We start from the raw sequence: 24514 nt of genomic DNA on the forward strand, positions 1-24514 counted from the left end.
AATAATTGCATTGATATACCCAGGGAAATCCCCTGAACAGGACAGTAAATTGTATTTTTCACTACATTGTTTCTAATGTCAACTTCAGTTTCTTGTTCCACTCCTAAAAGTACATGTATGTTGAGATACACAAGAATGAGGAGATACACAGTATTCAGCTTGTAAACTAAGCCTGTACATATTATGTAAACTGCATTGTTACTGTTGACAGGTGAATTCTGGTCTTGAACAGAATTCAAATGTAAACAATAACAATGCATTCTACACTTAGAGAAGTTGTGTTAGCAAGCTAAAAAGGAGGTGCTTCAACATATTTTGTGGAGTAGATAGAATAAGAACTTGTAATTGACTCACAAAACAAAATTAGTAAAAAACACATCAAAAGTTAAAGCTACTGATCTTTTATCAAAACACTGAACAGCATGATGATGAAAGATCTATCCCTATTCATAGAGACAGTAGCTGTTGTACTTTGTGTAGTTATAGTAATTAGTATGGTGGAGAATTGTGAACAGGGATGTTGTCATAGAGCCAGTCTTTAAACATAGGGCCAAAGTCCCTGAAGCTACTATAGACATGGATACAAAATTAAGTATTTCCTGACTGTATGAAATTATCTCACTAAGGTCATCCTAGGGACATGTAAACCAAATATTAAAGCTGTCTGACCAGCGGTTTTGAAAAAACAAGCGACTCAACAGTTGACAGAGCTCTGCTGTGTTATGTAGAGAATAACCTTTTGTGACACATGTATTGATGAAGAAGGTGGATATCTTTGATAGCTCCTTTCAGGATGACCTGACCAAAAAGGGAAAAAAATTCCGTAAAAATACAGATTTGCATATTTCAACAGACTACCGGTATATTAGTCTATAATAGCAAATAAAGGAGAGTTAATTACATTCTAATTAAAGTAAACAAGACTTGCTTAAATCAAGATTTACGTCATAAAAAAAACAGCATATCACTATGGGCAAAAAGGGCCAAAATTGTTCAGTGCAGCGCCCTCGCCGGACAACGCTTTAGGCTGGTTGCTAGTGACGACAGCGAACATTGTATCAATTTCATTTCAATAAAATATCGATCGAAATCTGCTCGCCTGTCGCTCGTATTTTCAGGTTACGTCATGAATCTTCCATGACAGCCCGTATATATTGACTTATGTACCATAAAATCAACGTATCGGTTGTTTTCTTCCACTCAAATTGAATCGAAGACAATTTGTTTAGTTTTGGTGATACTTTTATGTCTCAGCATATTTTGGCGCTCTTTGGACAAGTTTGGCGCCATGCGATCCGCGGGTATGCAACACAACATTGTATCAATTTGCAACAAAAGAATATCGATCGATAACGTTCACTACACGTTCACAGTGGAGACTCTACACCAGTTCGCTTCCGTTTCGTGTTATTTTTACCAATTTACTGCGATGTTCATGGTTCATATTCACCCACATTTTGTATAAAAGACAACAACTTGACAGGTATTTGGTCTGTACAATTTAGGAGACACTTGCTGATTAATTTGCGTCAATTTCAGACCCTTGTTCTGCACATGTAAACGCCGTCAGATCGCCATATTGTTGACGGCAACAGTATATTTCAGTGATCAGAATAAATAGAATGGCAATAAAACAAATTTTACGAAGAAATTCAAAAATCTAAAACGATACGATTTTTGCTTATTAGTCAAAGGATCACTGTGCCAATTTTCATCATCATTGGTTCAGAATTGAAAAATTTGAACCGGCGAGAAGTTTGCAATGTGTTCGGTCGATCGGACGCGCATAAACGCCATTGTTTTCTATGGGAATCGAGATTATTCGGCACATCGTAAAATGAAAAATACATCTGAAAAACCCGTTGGTTTAAATTTTTCATTTCGCTGTTATTTCTCACAATATTTGAGATTAAGCATCTCATGAAGGTTAACTGAAACTCTATGGTTTTAGTTTTTTAAATTTCCCTCTTATTTTATGAAATGACGAGTTTACGATCGTTTGTGCTGTTGGCCGTGTTTTCGCCTATTTTCGCATAGAGTATTTTCGCTTCGGTATTTTAAGAATTCCTTCATGAAATTATTGCTGAAATATCATAATGGACAGAGAAACATATGAGGAAATGGAATCTGCATCTCTTCCTGAATATTTAGCTGTGCGGCTAGGAAATTCGGCGAAGTTTTCAACATAACGCGGAAGCTTGATTTGGCTCTCTTTACGCTCATTCAGCGTATGTGCGGCAAAAATTGTCACACTTTGAGTGAACAATATAGAGGCCATTTTGCCCACAGTGTATCTGTCAGGTTATAAAGAATCTTGAGCTGGTTATCTTTTAATATCAGTATTTTCATTCTATTAACCAAGCACATTTTAACTTTCAAATTAACATTTTAAGTAAGTTCTGTTGAATAAGTTGAGACTGTACGTACTCAGAGAAAGCACACTGAAGAGACAAATGTTTGAAACTTAAGAAGTTCAAGGTCATCAAAAGCATCATAAGGAATCATGTTAATGTTACACTTTCATTGCACTGTTTACACAGATTGCATAATTGCTATAAATAGCACATTAGGAATCTTACAGCCCAGCTTTACCATAAAAACCCTATCACTTTGACCACTCTTTTAATTGACCACTCTATTTTTTCCTCAAAAAGTTATCTTATTTTATCCTTACCAAGTCAACCATAAATGGAAATTAGAACTTTCTCTATCTCTATTTATTTGACCACCCTATCATGACAAACTATTATGAACAATTTCTTTTAGATAACATAAATGGTGGTTCAGAATATATCAAAGTTGGGATTCAGGAAAGTTGCCTTTACATGTTTTAATCCTCAATTCACTATGAACTGTCAAAAAAAGTTGAACTTTCTGATAATTCCACACTAAAATTATTTTGGCTTTGATGATTTCCTAATTAATTCAATTATTTAAAATCATATTCATTATTGTTTTCTGGGTGAATTGATAGGGTTTATACAGTACAAGAATTACATACAATGTAAGTCAAACTTTGACCAAAAATGACAAAAAATTCCTTAAAAATACACATTTGCATATTTCATCACATTTGAACAAATCTAAGTTGGGTTATCCTTAGGGACCTGTATACCAAATAACAAAGCTGTCTGACCAGCGGTTATGAAGAAGAAGATTTTTTACCAAAAACACCTTTTTTGGCATTAATTTGCCTATTTTCAACAATATCAAAAAATCAAAAAAACTAGTTTCTCAAAATCATATTTTTCATCTACACAACAAATATCAAATCAGTAAGTACTGCGGTTCTCAAGATATTTGAGTGGACGGACGCCTCACAAACGGACATACATACATACATACATACAGACTGACGACGGACGCCGGACGGATACCCATCCCATTAGCTTCTATAGACTATAGTCTATAGTAGCTAAAAAGGCATATTTCTGTCGTGTTAAGCCAAGTTGTTCTATGCGTGTATCTATCATATTAACACTTGAAAGCCTTTGTTTTCCATTGAATCTTAAATAAATTGAAACAATTTGCATTCTATTTGAAATATTCTGTTAGGAATATGCCTCTTCATTAGGGTAGAATGTGCCTGACATTTGACAGGTACAGCTATTTGACCTCTAAAATTTTGACAATTCTTTTCTGATTTACAACTTATGGGGCTCTAAAATGAAAAAAAAAAAGCTCTTGGAGTAAGAAATATTTTCACCATCTTAGCTTTTCAAAAATCTAAAATTTTATTTTTTCCCAGGAGTTAACATAGGGATGGCGGCCATTTTGAATTTCAAATATTCTGAAATGTCAGGTAATTTGTTCTCTAGTTCCAAAATTTGCACAGAGATCCCTGATTTTTGTTCTTTATTTGGTAAGAGAATGGTTGAAAGTTTCATTCAGGAAAGTTTCAGCAAAGCTCTGTTGTTTTCATTTTTGAGGTGCATACTACCTTAAAGGACAGTAAGGATGGCCCTGAACACAGTGAACAGATTCAAAAGTTAGCCCTGTCCACAAGAACAGTGATTGTTGTACTCGAGGGTGGGAACTGTTACGGTGCAGCAGGATTTGTATAAAGGGCTGAAGTTGTGGAACCGTCCTTGAGTGATGAAATTGGTTGATCTGTGTGTGGGGAAGTTGTGGTTGAAATGTGAGATCGGACATGTTCACAGAGGAGTGGTAGTTGAACCACTGTAAAGTTATGTCACTGCACGGAAGTAGTGTGTTCTAACCTGTACACAGATATATAGTTTGACTTGGCTGGTTGAAACAGAGTGCTCATGCCTTTGTGTGTGAATCAAGCAGTCTACAGCGTGTGCATAAGGATGTAGAGATTAGCCAAGGATTGTTGCAATGATGTGCCCGGGGGTTGGGAGGGGAGGGGGGTGTGGCAGTAGGTGTACATGTAGTCTACTCTGTACACTGGGGTGAAGAGGTTTGTCCAGGGTCGTTCCAATCATGTAGTTGTACCCGTGAGTGACAGTGGTTTGGTCTAACCCCTACATGGGGATGAAGTGATTTAACTAAAGTTGATTCATGTCCTTTCCAGAATATCTCCATGGTTTTAGCTAACTGCCGATGAAAAGCCATGATACATTGCAGTGAACTACATGTAGCTTCTAGGTTTTGTGAAAGTGAAAGGACAAACTCTTAGCAAACAACACCTTTCAACTTTGCAATGCCAAACCTAGCAAGAATTTCACTCAAGATCTACTCACTATTACTTAGTCTATTATACATCAGTTAAATCAGAAGTTGACTGAACATCGCATTGATTATTTCTGCCCCTGCAGGATACAATTTAAGGAAGTATGCGCCCCCAAAAGTGAAAGACTTAAACTTTCGAACTCAAACTTTCCTCAATGAAACTTTGGACCATTCTATCAAATCAAGAATACAAAGCAGGGGTCACCGTGCAAAATTTGGTATTAGAGAGACAAATTACCAAAGATTTCCCAACATTTGAAATTCAAAATGGCCCCCATACCTGTGTCAACTCTATGGAAAAAAACAAAATTTCTATTTTCAAAAAAATATGACGGTGAAAACTTTTCCTACGGTACACCTAGAACTTTAAAATGAGCCCCCACAAGTGGTAGATCAGAATAGAATTTATAAATTTGAAAGCCAAAATATCTGTCCCCAAGGCGCGTTCTACCTTAAACGGGAACTCAGAACAGATTTCCGCGGTGTAGCAAACAAGTGCTTTTGTCACACTGTTATAGAGAAGCAGTGTATGTACCATACTAAAATTGATCTTTGTGAATCACAACGCGATGAGATGAACCAATTAACCTAAAGAGTGCATTTGTGGCGTTTCCACTTGTTAAACTGGATTGCTATATACTACATGAGATGGGTTCTATAGCGGGAAAGAAATTGTTTGGCAAGATTTTGTTGAGGAGTGGAGTCGATCGACCTTTCTCTCTGTGAAGAGTTCGACATAACATTTGCACACAATCTACAAAGTGCACTTCTCTGGCTTGTTTTCAGCGCGTCAAAAACGGACACAAGTGTGATGATGAAATGTGGCTTGGGTAAAACTTAGGAAGAGTTCTGATTGGAGACAGGTGTAGAAATGTCAAGTTGGAATGAAGTCGTCATGGTGTGAACTCTAAGACAGCACAAACTCAAACCACAGCAGTTTGATTACCAACCAAAAGACATTGATCATAATTTTACATGTTTTTGCTGTTATTTGTCATAACAACAGACAGCCTGAGAGCTGACACATGATATTCTAGTTTTTGGATCGATATGACAAAGGCTTTACCTGCCTAACATTTCACGCCATTCTATAACATCAATAATTGCACTAAGTATATTTTGAATATTACATCAAAATTGGTCATAATTCACCCGCAGTAATTCTAATTTCAGATACTTGCATCAACTTATTTAGGTTTTTAACCATCTCGCTCCAGTGCAGCCAAGGAACCATAACTGAAGATATTTTATACATTTCACATTTGCACATATGCAAAATCATGAAACACCGAAAATTGTAAGTCTTCTCTGACCTTTCTTTCTTCCAAATACAGAGAAAATATTTTTCATTTGCTCTGGGAGACATCATTGGAATATTAGAGCTAAAATCTCTAAGTTACACCATGTGACCACACAGAATTAAAATGTAGGTTGCATAAATTTGCCTACTTCATAACCCCTGATATTTCTGTTTCACTACTTGCAGCAAAACATCCATGAACTTCCATTGACGTCTTCTAGCTGAGGTGGTGGATGATCAAATGAATACCAGAACCACATAAATAATCTCTAAAGACCAAACAAACAACTCTATGCTAGTTGTAGTACACCATGTAATGCAAAATAAAAGGAACAAAGTGCCCGATATAACGCTCCGCTGTTTGTTCCTTGTCAAAAGCCACATCAAATAGCACAGAATAGTTGCACTACATCTGAAAAGTCAATACATCAGCAACTGAAATGACTGTCAAATGATCTTTTGACAAAAAAATGTCAGAAATACAACATTTTACAAAAAGTTCATGTCAAGGCAAATAAATTTGACTGAAGATACCAAGAATATTTCACACAAAATTGGCCACAAAATCATGATTATGGTATTTCATCCAATGGGAATGATAATTGTGTTGTAATGTGCAAATAGAAGCGAAAAATACTCGTAAATACAAATCAGAGCTAATATTCACAAAACTCAATGATTGTATCCTAAAGAAGCAACATATAAGATGAAGAAGCTATTGACTAGCTGTATGTTACAAATAGATATTTTGATCAAAATGGAAGATAAGCCAAAAATATTTGCATATTGCAATTTCACCATCATTTGAACAAAACTGACTGAGGTCATCCCTCGGAACCTCCAACCAACTTTGATCACTTCGTAAACATTTTTCAAAAAAAAAGAAAATTGAGCAACAAATGTACAAATAAATTCTAAAACATCTACATACTTCATGCTAATTTTGTCAAAGGGCATCCGTACAAAGCTACACATCAAATGTGAAAACTGTACGATCAGTGGTATTCACTGATATTTGAAATGAACAAGTTCCTTCATTCTTTCAAATTTCTGGATGTAAAGATCTGTTGACAACATGACACCAAAGAAAGTGAATTGATGGAGCATTTGCAGACAGAAAACATCAGACATCATATTTTTAACAATGCTACTCCCCCTAGGTCAAAATCTATACACCACATGTACATAGATTTGGTTTACATAAACGGTTTGATAAATTGACACACATTTTAAACTTGTTAACTGCTGTAAAATGTTGCTGGGAAAATTCAATTTTGCTTTTATCTTCAAAATGTGATTGTTTCAGTATCAAATGAGTTTAGCTTGTGTTCTGGATAATTGGTGACTGAAAGAGAATTACGTCTTTACACATTGACCTCATTGATCCTTTCATTAGCCTGGTTTTTTCAGCTCGTTTGTATAATCTTGACACTGAAACAGGTATTGGACTGACGACAAAACAAGCACAACCTCTGTGAATCAAATTACTAATCACTCTATTTGTAATTATCAAAGAGTAACATTGGATGAAGTACAGTACATGTGCGCAAATGGGTTTGTGAAGCCTTTAAACACTACTGTTAGTATCATCACATACACTTATTACAGGAAGGGGGACTCTATGCAAGGCTATGGAGCACATAAGAGATATTTACTTGCTTATCCTACCTATACCTCCATTTTGGGCTCAATGTATGGAAGACAGCGCCCTCACAAATGGGCAATATTTTTCAGTATTACACACCTGATCTACTTTGGACCTTTTCACAGTCAAAACCTGACTGTTTGGGATATATTATACAGCAAAGCAACATCAAAAGTAAACTCAAGTCGTAATGAGCCATGTATGATAAAAACATGGGCAAAACTTATGAAACTCCCTACATTAACAGGAGTGGTTTAAAGCCGTATTTTGAATTTTGTGTGTTAATTTGAACTATATGGCAAAGTTTATTGATGGAAACTGCACATGCACATTATTAATCCTCTTTCACATTTTGTTTTGACATATTTCTTGTTTAATGGGACAAAGTCGGCCATTTTCAAGAATTTTGTATGATACGAGATAGTACTTATATTGTTTGACATGTTGAAAGATATTGAATGAATGGGTGACCATGCATATATTCAACCTCGGTTTTACACACAATTAATGAAACCATCGCAAAAATGAATAATGGTTATGACCATTAATTCATTTTCGAAAGATATTGGTTTCATTTAATTTGTCTAAAACCGAAGTCGAATATATGCATGGTCACTCATTCATTCGGTATCTTTCAACATGTCAAACAATATAAGTACTATCTCGTATCATACAAAATTCATGAAAAATGGCCAACTTTGTCACTTTAACAAGCCACCAGCAGCGTCAAGTTTCAACATCCTGTTAGAGCAATTGATCATATTCTGGGAATTTTCAGATCATAATTCACCATCTGATTTTATTTCTTTCAAACATTTGTCAAAGGGAAGGGGTTTGGGGGCAAATTCAATGAATTTCATTTGCTGTGCCTGTGTTTTAACTGCACATGGTCCCCACAAGGCTTGGAGGAGAATAATTAGCAGAATTTAAGTACAATGCACCTCAGAGGCTGGCTGGTTAGGACTCTAAATTGTGTACAGTACATTTTTTATCTATTACTTGTGGGTCTTGTTTTGAAGGTCATTTGATTTGAGTGGTGCAATGCATATCACTCACTTTGTCCTACTTTTTAGTTGTTCAGACATAGGCTATGCATGTGTTATTCACAACAATATTATTAGGGACACACAACGTCAGACCTCTTTATCAACTGTCTGAGATTGCTGCATGCACTTGAAAAACAAATTTCCTCCTTCACATTAAATTCCTGATAACTATCAATAAACTCATAACTTTGACCTTAGAATGCCCCATACAGCAAACTTTATCAGTTCCTCTACAATATGTCAGACCAGTAAGATTACTGTAATCAATTTCAATACATAAAATTCACATCAATTTCCTCTTCTATCAAAAAACATATGCATACTTTATATCCATACTTTAAGTCGAATAGGTCCAGGTGTGTCTGAGTAGTAGCTCATGACACGCAAACAAAATCACAATAAAAGGGACGTCATTTGACTATATTGAATTGGGTCACAAAATATTAAAACATGCATATAGATGCATATCAATGCATACTGTCTTTTGTTACGAGTCTGAACAAAAGTCAATTCAGGCATGTGTGAACTACAGGTGAGGGGACATACACGAATCATTCAAAACAAGTCATCGTTGATGACACAGTCCCCACTTGTTAATGGGTACTTTGATTACAGGTCCTCAGAGAGGATAGAGTCCTCTTCATTAGGTCTGTGATAAAAATACTTTTGAATAAATTCGCTTGATACATGTGTGAGTTGTAGTTCAGGACATGGAAAAATCGTAATAAAATGGCCACACGGTGGCCATATTGGATCGTATCACAAAACAAATAAATGTGCATATGTATGACATAGGTCAATGTCCTTGTAGCAAATTTGATTAAAATTGGTTAAGATATGCCTGAGTTATGGCTTGTACATGAAAAAATCATAACAAAATGGCCGCACAGCAGCCATATTGGATTGTATCACAAAACAAATTAACATGCATATGTATGACATTGGTCAATCTCCTTGTACCAACTTTGAATTCACTTGATACATGTCTGAGTTATGGTTCTGGACATGAAAAAATGTAATAAAATGGCCAGACGGCGGCCATATTGGATCGTATCACAAAACAAATCAATGTGCATGTGCATGTGCATGACATAGGTCAATATCCTTGTACCAAGTTTGAATAAATCGGTTGAGTTATGCCTGAGTTATGGCTCTGTACATGAAAAAATCGTAACAAAATGGCCGCAGAGCGGCCATATTGGATTGTATCACAAAACAAATTGATGTGTATAGCTATGACATTGGTCAATGTCCTTGTACCAACTTTGAATAAAATCTGTTGAAACATGCCTGAGTAATGGCTCTGTACATGAAAAAATCGTAACAAAATGGCTGCATGGCGGCCATATTGGATCGTATCACAAAAAAATTGACGTGCATATCTATGACATTGGTCAATGTCCTTGTACCAACTTTTAATAAAATCAGTTGAAACATGCCTGAGTTATGGCTCTGTACATGAAAAAATCTTAATAAAATGGCCGCCTGACAGCCATATTGGATCGCATCACAAAACAAATCGACGTGCATCTGTATGACATATGAAGTAATCCTTGTACCAAGTTTGAATGAAATTGCTCCAGGCATCTCTGAGATATCTGCGTGAACGGACGCACGCACGGACGCACGCACGCACGGACATGACCAAACCTATAAGTCCCCCCGGACGGTGTCCGTGGGGACTAAAAAACTAAGAAATTACATCAAATTTTTGAAACCACTGAATACATTTCAAAAATGAATTGTTTTGCATATTGAGGTACTGTCACGTTATCCTTGAATGAAATTGGATCGGATGTTATGGGGAATTCATTGTGTATTGGTTCGACAGATCTGTATGCAACTCAAATCTAATGTCCTCACAAAAAGAACACGTTATGAAATGTTGTCTATTGCTCTGCCATGTTACTCTGTTGTTGTGTAATTCGGTTGTGTTGCTCTGTTGTTGTGCTACTCTGTTGCTGTCTTACTCTGTTATGTTACTATAGTAGTGTTGCTGTTGTGTTGCTCTGTTGTTGAGTGTCTCTGTTATAGTGTTGCTCTGTTGTTGTTTCTCTGTTGTTGTGTTTCTCTGTTGTTGTGTTGCTGTTATTGTGTAACTCTGTTGAAGTGTTACTGTTATGTTACTGTTGTTGTGTTGCTCTGTTGTTGCATTGCTCTGTTGTGTTTCTCTGTTGTTATGTGACTGTTGTAGTGTTGCTCTGTTGTGTTGCTCTGTTGTAGTGTTACTCTGCTGCTGTGTTGCTCTATTGTGGTGTTGCTCTGTTGTAGTCTTATTCTGTTGTTACTCTGTTGATGTGTTACTCTGTTGTAGTGTTACTGTTGGTACGTTGCTCTGTTGTTGTGTAACTCTGTTGTTGTGTTACTCTGTTGTTTTGTTACTCTGTTGTTGTGTTATTCTGTTGTTGTTGCTCTGTTGTTGTGTTGCTCTGTTGTTGTGTTACTCTGTTGTTGTGTTACTCTATTGTTATGTTGCTCTGTTGTTGTGCTGCTCTGTTGTTATGTTACTCTGTTGTAATGTTACTCTGTTGTTCATAATTTGGGGATTACTGTTTCAGTTACTTTACTATCGCTATCATAAGAAATCAAAGGTAGATGTATGTACATTCTACCATCAATAGCCCAACACAAATTAGGCAGGGGCCATGGTAAAAGAATTCCTTTTGACACTCACTTTTGCAAAAACTTTCCGAGGAGGAACACTTAAGGGTGAAGTTCATTACCTCCTGACTGAACAATTGTATGTACTGGTACAAAATATCCAAATTTTTAAAATCTTTCTCTACAAAGATTTAAAATACACAAAAGAAAATAGAAATGCACTTTTTTGTTCAATCCATCACTCAACAGGTGAGAAGTCAATGTACAGGGTGAAGTAGCCATCACACATTACTTCAAACTTGCTAACTTAAATAGCTTTTGTCCTGTGCTAAGGGGTCAAACTGCATAATATTGAAATGCATGGAGGGAAAAAGTCGACTTCTCACCATAGCAAGAGTTTGGGATGGTGATCTGATAAATACCTTTAACACAAATGCAATCATTTTTGTGGCAAAAAGTCCTGTTTATTCCCCAAACTAGCAAAATTCATGCATGTTTTCAACTTTTAGGCATCTCTAGTATGAAATTCCTGTATAACTTTACTTTGACTTCTGTAATGTGATGTGTTTTACATATGGAAAATCTGCCATTTTGAAAATACAGTCAACCGCCTGAGACTTTTATGACTCACCTAGGTTGCAAACTCACCTAGGTTGCAAGACAGTATTACGTAAAGGTACCGAGAATTGAGCAATGAAGGGTAAAGTGCTGCTGATGTGCAGCGTGCTCGGAAGGTTACTATCTGATTATGGATTCTCACTATTCACAGCAACTTAAGGGGTCTATTTATTCAGCCACCCAATGGGAATACTGCCTTGATCAAGGAAACAACACTGTACTAGGGAGTCAAACTCATCATCCTCTGATAGTGACTCCACTACGATGGCCTAGTCACATTCCAGTATCCTACCCACTGGTCCAAGAAGGCTTCCTGCTTTGCTTCAAATGTGAAGGAATCAAAAAGCCAATTTCTCACTTTTTCATTTGAATTGATATGGATTCTAACACTGCACGAGTTTACTGTTCTCTGCCGATGTCTGATATGTATGTGATGTACAATCAATCCCACTGGGTATTGGAATGCAAAAGTAAAAATGTCTTCCGTTAACCTTTCGAGAGCTGTAATTTTCCAACCAAAGTTTTTGTGCAACACTTTACCAACACTTATGAATTTTCCTGTAATTTTTTTGATAATTCTAAACCAAATGGATATCACACTTCATTGGCTACAGTTTCTTATCAAAATTTTAGCGAAAATCTGAAAAAAGTGACTTGGGCATATATTATAGGGCGATGAAAATTGACTTTGGCGCTCAAAACGTTAAAATGCCTTGTTGTTTGGGTCAACTGGCTAAGACCCATCCACAATTCACTCTTTCAAAGATTTCTGAACTATCGATTAAAGAAAAGAGAAGAATTTGGTGCAACTTAGTTTCCTCTGAGAGACTTCGCCAAAATTATGTCATGCAAAAGTTTAGGATTGGCAGATTTGTATATAGATCAGGTTTCTGGAAATATATTTTCCTTGGGGGTGATTGTGATAAAGAAGCTGTAAAAAATACTGAAAGGGTACTTACAAGTTATAAATTTTGTAGTGATCTTTGTGCTTTGAGTCAAGAAACCTGTCAAAAGATGTAACAAAGAAGAAGATTAATATTCACAGGAAGATTGATTACTCTCACTTGAGGTAAACATATAATCGCTTGCATGGAATTTCAGAAACCTTATTTCCAGGAACAATTCCCTTTTGTTGTCTCGAGAGTAGATGTCAAAACCAGATTGCCCCTTTTTTTGTTTGTTGTTGAAACTGCGTCAGTATTAACGTTTTTAATCAATTCGTTTCTCAGAATTGACGCAAGTTAGCTGGAAGCACTTCTTGCTATCAACAAGCAGAAGGAGAAACTGTAAAAGTGCACAGTGTCTCTTGTGCAAATGAGAGACCTTAAGGGAATCCAATAATCAAATCATTGGCATAGTACACAATGTACATTATGTTTAACCTCAAACCCATTATATGGGAAGTTCTGAAATGCAAAAATTGGATTAAATAACGGTATTATGATTGGAATTTACCTAGAAAGCGATAAAATGTCAAAATCTGTTTTATATATATATATATATATATATATATATATATATATATATATATATATATATATATATATATATATATATATATATGGCAAAACTACTGCATATATGTGGCAAGTGAAAATTTATGTACAATAATTGACATGGAGCTAAACTCCTTCTCCTAAAGGCAAATGTTTTAATTACCCATAACTCTAAGCAACTAAAAACACTGCCACCTCTGGGCTGATGTTTTTAAGTGATTTTTTGAAACTCTGTACTGTATATTTTGAAAAATGTAAAAGCCAGAGTTTTAAATATATGTCAAGCAAATTTAGACACACAAAAATGATCTATTTGATGTTTAAATGATGGAGAGTTATTCAAAGAATCAAACTTAATTTCCGTGAGAACTCATGGTGATTTCATCATGGGATCATGATGAAATCAACAGATTGTGAACATGTAATGCAGTTGCTCAGATTTTGAACTGAAGTTTTACCAGCAGAATCATAGAACACATCTCTACTTTCAGTGACAAGCAAAAATGACCTCTCCAGGTACAGGTGAGATGTCAGATGAGGTCAGCATTACTTACCTGACAACGTCATCTATATTATTTCTATAGTAACTTTCAATTTTCTCAGCTGGAAAGCCCATGGCTATGATGTTTGGATAAATATCTGAGACACATGTTGAGTTAAGGAAAGATCCAGCAACTATACGATTACACATATTTAGGTTACACACACCACAATTTACTGTTATTTTACTGTTATTATGCATTAATGCATACACAGTGGGTTGTGAGAATAATTAGATTTATTATATGAGCATCAAAATAAGGATATCATCATTCAATGAATTATTCATGATCTGTGCCATCCCTGACCTTGCAAGTTCGATTCAGTGGGCAGTAGCTGTAACTTTGGAATATTTTTTCACAATTTTGCATTCAAGGTCAATGTCAGTGTCTTGATTTACTGCTCAAAGCGTATCAAGATATATAGCATTCTGACAGTCAACTCAGCCTGTACATGTGCAGACTGCATTGAAATTGTTAACAAGTGCATTAGTCAAGATCAGAATTCAACACTGTAAACAATGACAGTGCATTTTACACATATAGACGCTGTGTTGACAAACTGGGGACATGTAGGTGTTTAAACATGCTTTGGGGAATAGAACAAGAACTTGCAGTTGACTTACAAACCAAGACATTGTGAAAAAGTCACCAAAAGTTACAGCTACTGGCTTTTTTACATTGAATTTGAGAATGGACTCAACTATTCAACCACGTGGGGTAAAATATGGCAGCTCAAACTACTTCCCCCCTCAGTTTAATCGGTTTAAAATATATCTCCAAACAAACTACTGTCAATTGTTTCACCATCAGACAGAATTCATCCCGACGTCCACCTTCTGAATTACATAACATGTATTGGCTACTCTAGTATTTTGTGGGAACACAGCAAAATGCAAATCATGTGATATAGGTACATGCAAAAACATCAACATACACAAACACTAGAAGACACTATTGTACATGTTAGAGAGCATGTATGACTACATGATGATCATGGGTGTGTTTATACATACATATACCCGGTATATATACATATATAAATAAATACATACATACATACTATCTGTGTGTGTGTGTGTGTGTGTGTGTGTGTGTGTATATATATATATATATATATATATATATATATATATATATATATATATATATATATATACATATATATATGTATATATATATATATATATATATATATATATTACATATATTTATGCATATACATGTACACAATCTACAAATTTTATACACATATAAATATACATAAATATACATGTACACATGCACAATAAAATTATTTTATAAACACACATACACGAGTGTCAGTATAAGTCATTGAAACAGCGAAATAGAGATACAGCAACCTTCTGAAGATGCGCTAAATGATATTATCTACACAACAAACAATTTCAATGTAAGAAAGATGTAACAGTGAGAGTGGAGTCATGTTGACCTAAAAATTATTCAAATGTGCAGTGAAATGCGAAGTGCACTCATTGGCCATTACAAGAGGTTATCCGTTTGATGTGAACAACCTGAGGGTGCACTGCAATCTGTCACGTAGGCATGGACAAATATGACAAATACAGAATGGAATATGAATGAGGGAAGGAAATTCATGGAAAATCGATAACACTTGGAAGTAATATTACTCAGTCTAAATATCATCTTAAAGAAGCTGGTTAGATCCACCTCGTGAACACAGGTGTAGGAAAACGGGACAATATTCCCATTTATAAATTGAAACCAATCTTTTACTGAATGCTCCGCTTTGAGGCATACACATGTTTTTTATATGTATGTTCATTTCACAAACCACACTTATCCCTTTACTTTACCTTGCCACATTCCATTCACAGCACTCATACTGAAGTCAAAATTACTATCTTACTCATAAAAAAATAATACATTACTGTACAAGGCCTAAAACATGTATCTTGTTCAAAAACTCCAATCCAAAATGAGCTATTCTCTTTTGTACTCAATGCAACAATGTTTCCGATCACCGCCATGACATGGAAACATGCAAGTTGAAACAAAGAAAAACATCTATCAAAATAGTCTTAAAGAGAACTTAGGAAACAAAACCAGATATGAACTGTAAGTGCTCACATGTTTCAGTATATATTGCAGTTGTCTGTGAATTGAAAATTTTGCCACAAGTTTTTCCATTTCATTGAATTAATTGGTATGATCAACATCACAAGCACTATTCACCATCAATCAATTACAAATCATTAAGTTTATAGATATATGTGATCAGCTGAAATAAATATACAAAATTTCTTTGACTGCTGTCATTTTATCACCACTCTATATATTAGGTGTAATTGCTTTTGGTCAAGTCCTTCAAGCTTTACATGCCAAACTGTGAAAGCTCATTAAGTATGCCAATTTTAAATTAGCTGATTCAAAAATGCAGCATGTCTTTCACTTCTACTGTACCGTGTTATCATTAATTTACATAGCACTTTCATCAACTTTTATCAAGTCTATTCAGATATATGACCTCAATTAGGATGTTAATGAAATATGCAAATTGGTAATATAGCTCATCTAAAAATTCTTTCATGATTGTTTTTATAGTTTTTTCAGTATATGCATTGCAAGTTTTGTCAACTTTGATCAAGTCAATCAAGACACATATCCCTAATTAGGAAAATTCATTAAATATGCTAATTAGTCATTGGCTGAAGTCAACAGGCTGAACAACTTTCACTAATGTTATATCACAGTATCTTGAATGTACAAAGCAAGTTTTGCCCATTTTGGTAGAATTGATTCAGATAAGTATCCCTAATTAGAAAAGTTCATCAACTATGCAAATTAGCACTTAACTTTCATGTAAACCCTTAGTATCTTTTAGGGTTGATATATCCCAGTAAGATCAACATTTAGAGCAAATCAAGTTGTGTGCAGACATTCTCAATCCACATCTTTTTTTTCTAAAATTGTTAATCCTGCAAAGAAGCAAAAATATGCAGGCCACACCCATCAAACACTACACAGTTCTTGCCATTCATATGCAAAATCTACATACCAGATTCCATTCAAATCCTATCTGCTGTTTTTCAAGATATTGCACCAACAGATACACAGACAGACAGAAGACATAAGTGTGACACAAGCTCATGTGAGCTAAAAATCAACAGGTAAATTCACAGCAATCCTGAAGAGACCAAATCATCCTTTAAATTCAAACTCTATCATATATTTTTTATGTACTTGTATTACAAGTACATAAAAAATATAAACTTGTAAAAATGTATGTGCTTACACTTGAGGATAACTTATAACTTTGCTTAAAATGTAAACTGGTTTCAAAGTGTCCCTTCTTCTTTTACAATAAAACTGATCCACATGGGAGATTTATTATATTTTTTATAATTTCCACATCCATTCAAGGCTTTCCAATATGTTTCAGTCAGCAACAAAATATTATTAATGATTCTCTGCTAACATTTCATTGTTGCCTAAGTAGTCTTTCTCCTTAACCTTGTGAAAAATTTTCCTGGTGACCAATGAAATTACACAATTTCAACAAAATTTCAACAACTCTCTTTTCTAACTATGACGATTTTGCAAATTTCTTATTAATGAATATTAAGTTAAAAAGATCCTTGTCTTAAATGTATCAATTTCAATACTAATTTGTCCCTAATCCTGCCAGGAAAGTGGATTTGCATAGATTTTGAGGGTGTTTAGAACGTGCTATTCAGGCCATTATCCTGGTAAGTCAGTGCCAATAGACCGAGTTACAAACGAAACCATACACACAAATGCGCACAGAAATACTGTAACATGTATGTGTATTTCCATGCACGTTTGCACACATGGGTTTATTTATACCGACATCATGTGATCTTTTGGGTATACTGAATCTGTAGAACACAACACATCCTTTTTATTCCGGAGTAGAACCATTAAATGACTTCTATATATGATTAATTACCAGCGAAGTCTCTATATATGATTAATTACCAGCGAAGTCTAGTGACACATACCATGTTCAGGTGGGGTTTAATTTTAGTTTTAGGATGCTGCCACTGCCACCTGAGCAGATGTATTTTACTAGTGTATTCTTGCATGAAACAAGCTAAGTTGGTGAAAACACCAGGTTGTCATGACCCATTATACTTTTTGGACAAGCAAGAAAGTGGCTGGTGTCAATTCAGTGTCTTCCCAAGCTCTGGAAAAACTGAAGGGTGGCTAACTTACATAACAATGCATAATTTGCATATTCTCGATTTTTGAAATTGTACTCCTTTATATAGTTTATTAACATATGAAAAAAGCTCTAAAACCAGAGGGGGGCCTACCTCTCAAAATCTCCTTCTTGGAAACCCTGTTAAAATTTTATATATAACAGATAAATTCATTATCATTTTCAATACTTATAGAACTTCTCAGTACAAAGACAGTACAACAGGCTACATAAAAATTAACTACCAATTAAGAAATCTTCCTTTCAAAAGTATGGCATTGTAAGCCCTGGACGCTCCTCAATGGAATAAAATATGAAGCTTTGGTTGATTAACGATTCCCACAAGTACTATTGTTCTTTCTCAGAACATGATATCAAAATTGCAACATTCACGCCAACGGAGCATGTCATCTGGGGTAACCTGTACAAATTGGAAGTCAGCAATTCTAGTAATTTGCTTTCTTCTGAACTCTTTACCTCGTCTTCACAAAAGAGGTCATACAAAGTACAGTATACATATATTTTGATAAGAAAATCATTTTTTTTTCTATATTTGGTTTGGTTAATGGTTTATTTCAAAATGTAATAAAAGGTTTCATATTTTTATTATAAATTTTCTATATAACTCAGCTTGAAACACACCTTGGTATCTAAAATTGATGTGATCTGCTCCAGGGAACATTCCTAACAATGAAAGAAATACCTGAATGCCAAGACAGACAAGGTAATAAATCCCTTTTACACGTTCTGCAAATTGGACAAAGAAACGATGTGGAAGTATGGAGCTATTACATGGCACCTATTCATGGACTAAAAGCATACCTTTGTGACATGTTCAAATAAAACTTTAGCCATCAAAGGGTGCTATGTATGATATTGTGCACAAGTGGGCTTACAGTCAATATCGCTTTCTCTGTGATATGCATATATCATGAAAAATAACGTTACTGAAGAAAGCGATCTGATGCAGTTTGGTGTTAATCTCTTTTTTCTTCTATCCGGATGAAATTTTGTAACTTCTTATTTGACCTCGTGACATCTATTCACCAAAACAAGCAGAATATTCCAGTAAAAACAGCGCTTAACAGTTTATGCTTTGATAATTCCATAATAGACAATATTTTAGACTGATGATGAGCAATGAAAAGATGACAAACAAAATCAATCAAAACTTGTAGAGGATAAAGTTGATTTGTGAGTTCTTTACAAGAAATTTAGAAACTTTCAACTAAATTCCGTCTGATAGATGTTCACTATAACCCCTGGATGAAAAAAGAGTTTACACCTTTAAAATATTGATAAAACCTCTACCATTTCAGAAAGCCAACTCTTTTTGAACTCTAAAGTCAAGGCAATAATATTTTGTTGTCTCAATAAATTTTATTATTAATATTAATAATAGTGAATATCAAAATAAGACATTTTCAGAAAGAAGCCAACAGCTGATAGAAAACGACTTGACAACCATTTCTACCATGATGCACTATTATATTATGTCACTTTACACATGGAGCAGTTTGAACTCTGGAAAACAGCAACACATAATGTAGTCACACAATTCTACCTTCACATGTCTTTTTGCCAAGTCAGTGAAATACCACATTGAACATACATACACCTATTTTCCCATAACACCTAGCATGTCTTCTACACAGACAGTAACACACTAATCTTACTCCCTGCAGTTTGTACACCCACAATACACTGAGTAAATTACTGGACTTTGGCTGGCTATGATATTATAGTCATGGACAGAATTTCACTGACTTGGCCAGATAACAGCCCTTGAATGCCAGCTTCTGGGCACAAGGAAAATCGATGCAATTTCCACTGACTTGGCAGGTTTTGGGTTGATATTATTATGTAGGGAGATACAAAAAGTAATGAGTTAATGTTGACCAAGAAGACTTTTGAAACACAGATGATCTACATTGCCATGATCTGAGGACCAACCAGTACCAGAGCATAAAACTGTCACTGAAAATGACATAGATCAATGATTTATAAACACGACACACACATTATTTCAACTTACACGCAATCTTGATTTTTGCAATTGCTTCATTTGTTTATTGATGACCTACAAACACCATGTATCTACTATAGGGCTGCACTTTCCACAACGTCTCTAGTTCACCCCCATTTCGCTGTGTAGAGATCCAAGTTTGCTATAGAAAATGATGAGACTTGGCCAAACCATGGTGGTAAAAGGGTTAAATATGAAAAAAGACCAAACATAAATAAAAACCTACAGTATATAGTCAAGTATTGTCGTTCAATACAAACAAATACATGCTGATTATTACTATTTTTCGCCATATTTATGATTCAAAACTCAGTCAAAATATTGCAGAGTTATAATGTCTAGCCTTCGAGTAAAAAGATACCAATAGCTGATGACAACTAACACCTTTACAAGCAAGAAGAAAAAATTATTTTTACCAATATTTACTTCAACAAATCACATTTTAGAGCAACGTATGTCTCTCAAGGTCCATTGATATTTAAGATAGTAATCATTTTGTACGCACATACATATTAAAGAACAATTACATGGAAAAATCTTCCTTTTACATTTCAAGAAAACCTAAAATATGTTAATTTATGCATGCATCCATGACACAGATTCATATTCTATGAAAATCAGATATTATACTTTCCTGGAACACAATACTCACTATCTAATGAAGATCTTCTCAAGACGACGGCAAATATGATAAATCTAAAGCCACCAACTGAGTGCACATTACCTGTACTTATTATCATTTTCAGAATAAAATAGCAAATCAACGTCTGCAACCATTATTAAATTTCACGAACTGACAATTTGATGAACGATTTGATGACATGTAACACTGAACAAGGCTGGCAAGCACATTGCTTGCAGCAAATTAAGAACCCAACAAGAAACACCATGACCCCTAAATGGAAGTCTTTATAATGTACTTAGAATCACTGTAACTCTCTTAAAAGCATAGACCATAAACAGAGAGAAGGTACTCCTGGCCTATTTGTTAATACACAAAACATGATCATCATAGCAACTACAAAGATCAGTATGACCTATTTTCTCTTCAATTCTCCATTTTCACAAGGATACACAATGTACACTGATATCATTGGCCAATGAAAGCAAAGAAATGTTTTTCTAAGTCATATTTGATAGAATGACAATACTAATATTGCAAAAGAAATGAATAAAATTATTCCTCTTAAAAAACACCATCAATATTATAAATCTCTTAAAACACCTTAAATATTATAAATCTGTGCATTAGTACTTAACATATTTATCAACAACCTAAAACAAGTGTAAAAATTTACATAGTTGACATACATATCACCATGATACACACTGTCACAACCTCACAATCATGTCACATCACTGAAATTGCCTTGATTTTTGTGCCTTTTAACAAGAATGTTGAATATTTTGGTCACTGGTGGCAAAAATAAAAGTATAGGAAGTTACAAGTAATTGGTACCCACATCAAATTTGAGCAAAATGTCCCTTATTTTTTATTAAACTAGCAATTATCTTCACAATCAGTAAATTTTAGCTGACAGTCGGTTGTTTTTGCCAGTTGCTGGTTATTTTCTATATCCCTAGTACGGTAAGTGGTTTTCAGGTAGAATGCACTTCATGGACAGATGTTCAGACTCTACATTTTTTTGGGCCGACTCGCAGCGATTTCGAAGCTGTTATCCAATTGGTTGGCAGAATCGTACCGTTATAATGAAATAATACAAATAAACTCCCAAAGTTGCTGTGAATAGTGACAATTGACCAATCAGATATAACCTTGGAAACACGCTGCGAGTCAGCCGCATTTTTTACAATAATTTTCCAATCTACCTCTTGTATGCACTCATTCCAAAGCTCTTGGGGTGAATACTATCTTTAATATCACACTGTTGTGAAAATCCAATTTTTTCCCTCTGTAGAGTTAACACAGGGATGGCAGACATTTTGAATTTTAAATATCAGTATACACTGAAACTAAATGAAAGGATCATGAAGAACAGTGACCAAACCAAGTAAAAAGGTTTACCAGCAGATGAGACTCAAGTACACTGGTCTGACACCAATTTACAAATCAACATAATTCTAAAGGGTCCAGTTGCTGTGCAAAGCTACAGGAGTGTTCCGAGTGAAACACCCATTTATTTCAAATTGAAGGTTGGGCCTGGTAGATGAGCCACAATTTTCAGAAGGAAAATCAAATGCACACCACATTTTATCAGTAAACATCACTTTGAGTGCACATCCATTTCACGAAATTACATTTTTGTCTGAGATCAAGACAAAAGTATTTTCACAGTGCATAGAATAATATAACTAGACTTCGGGATAGAATAACACACCTCTTGAACCGTCAATACTTTCATTCACATTCAAGTGTTCATCTATTAATGGTAGATAGATTTCAGTGCTGGCCATTTGATAAGAGCTGTACATTTGGAGGGGAGGAGTGACTGATAGGGTCAACATACTTCCAATCTGTTGTTTCCTGTGTGTACAGTGACTGTCCAGGCTAGCAGATCCTAATGTACACAAATGATCCCATTCTACTGGTCAAAGTGCTAATCTCCTTATAGCTGTCACTGGATAAAAAAAGCTAGAGTTATACTCATCTTTTCATCATTTTTTTCTGAGTAATGTGATTTCGGACACTGTGAGGGCAAATTTTGGGTGACTGTCAGACTGACAACAACGTGGGTCTGGATGCATGAAGAGATTTCCACAGTTGCTCAGGAAATGCTACTAACATAGACTGCCAGACATTCACAAGACATCTGGCCAACCTGAAAAGTACTGGGCCCACACATCATTCTTGCGGTAATCTTCATATGTAACATGTAATTTCTTTCTGTAACCAAGGACAGTCAGTAATGACACTCCATACTCCCAACTTGTGATGATGTAGCATTATATTTAGAACAATGCTTTGATTTTGTAAAACTTACAAGCAACTTGACATTAAACTGAAAAAAATATTCCTTTCTAAGTTAACATTATAAACCGAAATCACTCCTAAATTGTTGAACCATGACCACTAGAAACACACTTGTCCTTTGCAATTTGTAGGAGAGATAGAATTGATGTATATCACAGTAATTCTGTATCAAACAAATTACATGGGTATTACCTCTTATATTCTTATCAACCATTCAGCTCATGGTTTATGGCCTCTGGTCCTATTAGGAATGAAATTATTTCTTCCCAAGTCTTATATTATTCATGTCTTAAGATTTTAGCAATGAAACTGTTCCTTCAGAGGTCTTATAATTATCATGTCTTAAGATTTTAGGTATACCAAAACACCCTATAAACATCTGTATTCTAATAAACACTATTTTGAACATACAACTTTCTGTTTCCAACAGCCGTTGTTTCAACAATTAAATATCTTTACTGTGGTAGGACTCAAAAGTCATTATCAGGTTAACAGTTCATAACCTGAGAAAGATACTGATGTACTTTTCAGACCACATTGTGTAAAAAACATTAAATCAGCTCATAACATCGGCAAATTTGAAACATAGGGCCAAAGTTCCTGAAGCTACTATAGACATGGATACAAAATTAAGTATTTCCTTACTGTATGAAATTATCTCACTAAGGTCATCCTACGGACAAGTAAACTAAATATTAAAGCTGTCTGACCAGCGGTTTTGAAAGAACAAGCAACTCAACAGTTGACAGAGCTCTGTTGAGTTATGTAGAGAATAACCTTTTGTGACACATGTATTGATGAAGAAGGTGGATATCTTTGATTAACATTGTGAGTTCTGTTTAATAAGTTGAGACTGTACATACTCAGAGAAAGCACACTGAAGAGACAAAGGTTTGAAACTTAAGAAGTTCAAGGTCATCAAAAGCATTATAAGGAATCATGTTACACTTTCATTGCACTGTTTACACAGATTGCATAATTGCTATAAATAGCACATGAGGAATCTTTATACAGCCAGCTTTACCATAAAAACCCTATCACTTTGACCACTCTTTTAATTGACCACTCTATTTTTTTCCTCAAAAAGTAATTTTATTTTATCCTTACCAAGTCAACCATAAATGGAAATTAGAACTTTCTCTATCTCTATCTCTATCTCTCTCTCTATTGACTATTTTGAGCAATTTCTTTTAGATAACATACAGGGCACAATAAATGACGGTCAGAATATGTCAAAGTTGGGATTCAGGAAAGTTGCCTTTACATGTTTTTATCCTCCAAGATGGTAAGCATTTCACTATGAACTGTCAAAAAAGTTGAACTTTCTGATAATTCTACACTAAAATTATTTTGGCTTTGATGATTTCCTAATTAATTCAATCATTTCAAATCATATTAATTATTTTTTTCTG

The 24514-nt window shown here is 34.9% G+C and overlaps 1 protein-coding gene across 5 annotated transcripts in view; it reads right to left on the reverse strand.

Annotated features, from left to right (window-relative positions):
- The window catches only part of LOC139123202 (phosphatidylinositol 3,4,5-trisphosphate 3-phosphatase and dual-specificity protein phosphatase PTEN-like), a 64921-nt gene that overhangs the window by 27350 nt on the left and 13057 nt on the right, over positions 1-24514 (reverse strand). For all 5 annotated transcript variants that reach the window (XM_070689302.1, XM_070689305.1, XM_070689301.1 and 2 more), the window contains exons 3-4: positions 13956-14040; positions 12865-12909 (exon numbers count right to left, since the gene is read on the reverse strand). In XM_070689302.1, coding sequence (XP_070545403.1) covers positions 12865-12909; positions 13956-14040 — 130 coding nt within the window. The remainder of the gene's footprint in view (positions 1-12864; positions 12910-13955; positions 14041-24514) is intronic.

This window comes from Ptychodera flava, chromosome 22 (assembly GCF_041260155.1).
Source record: "Ptychodera flava strain L36383 chromosome 22, AS_Pfla_20210202, whole genome shotgun sequence".
In the NCBI taxonomy this organism is placed as follows: Eukaryota; Metazoa; Hemichordata; class Enteropneusta; family Ptychoderidae; genus Ptychodera; species Ptychodera flava.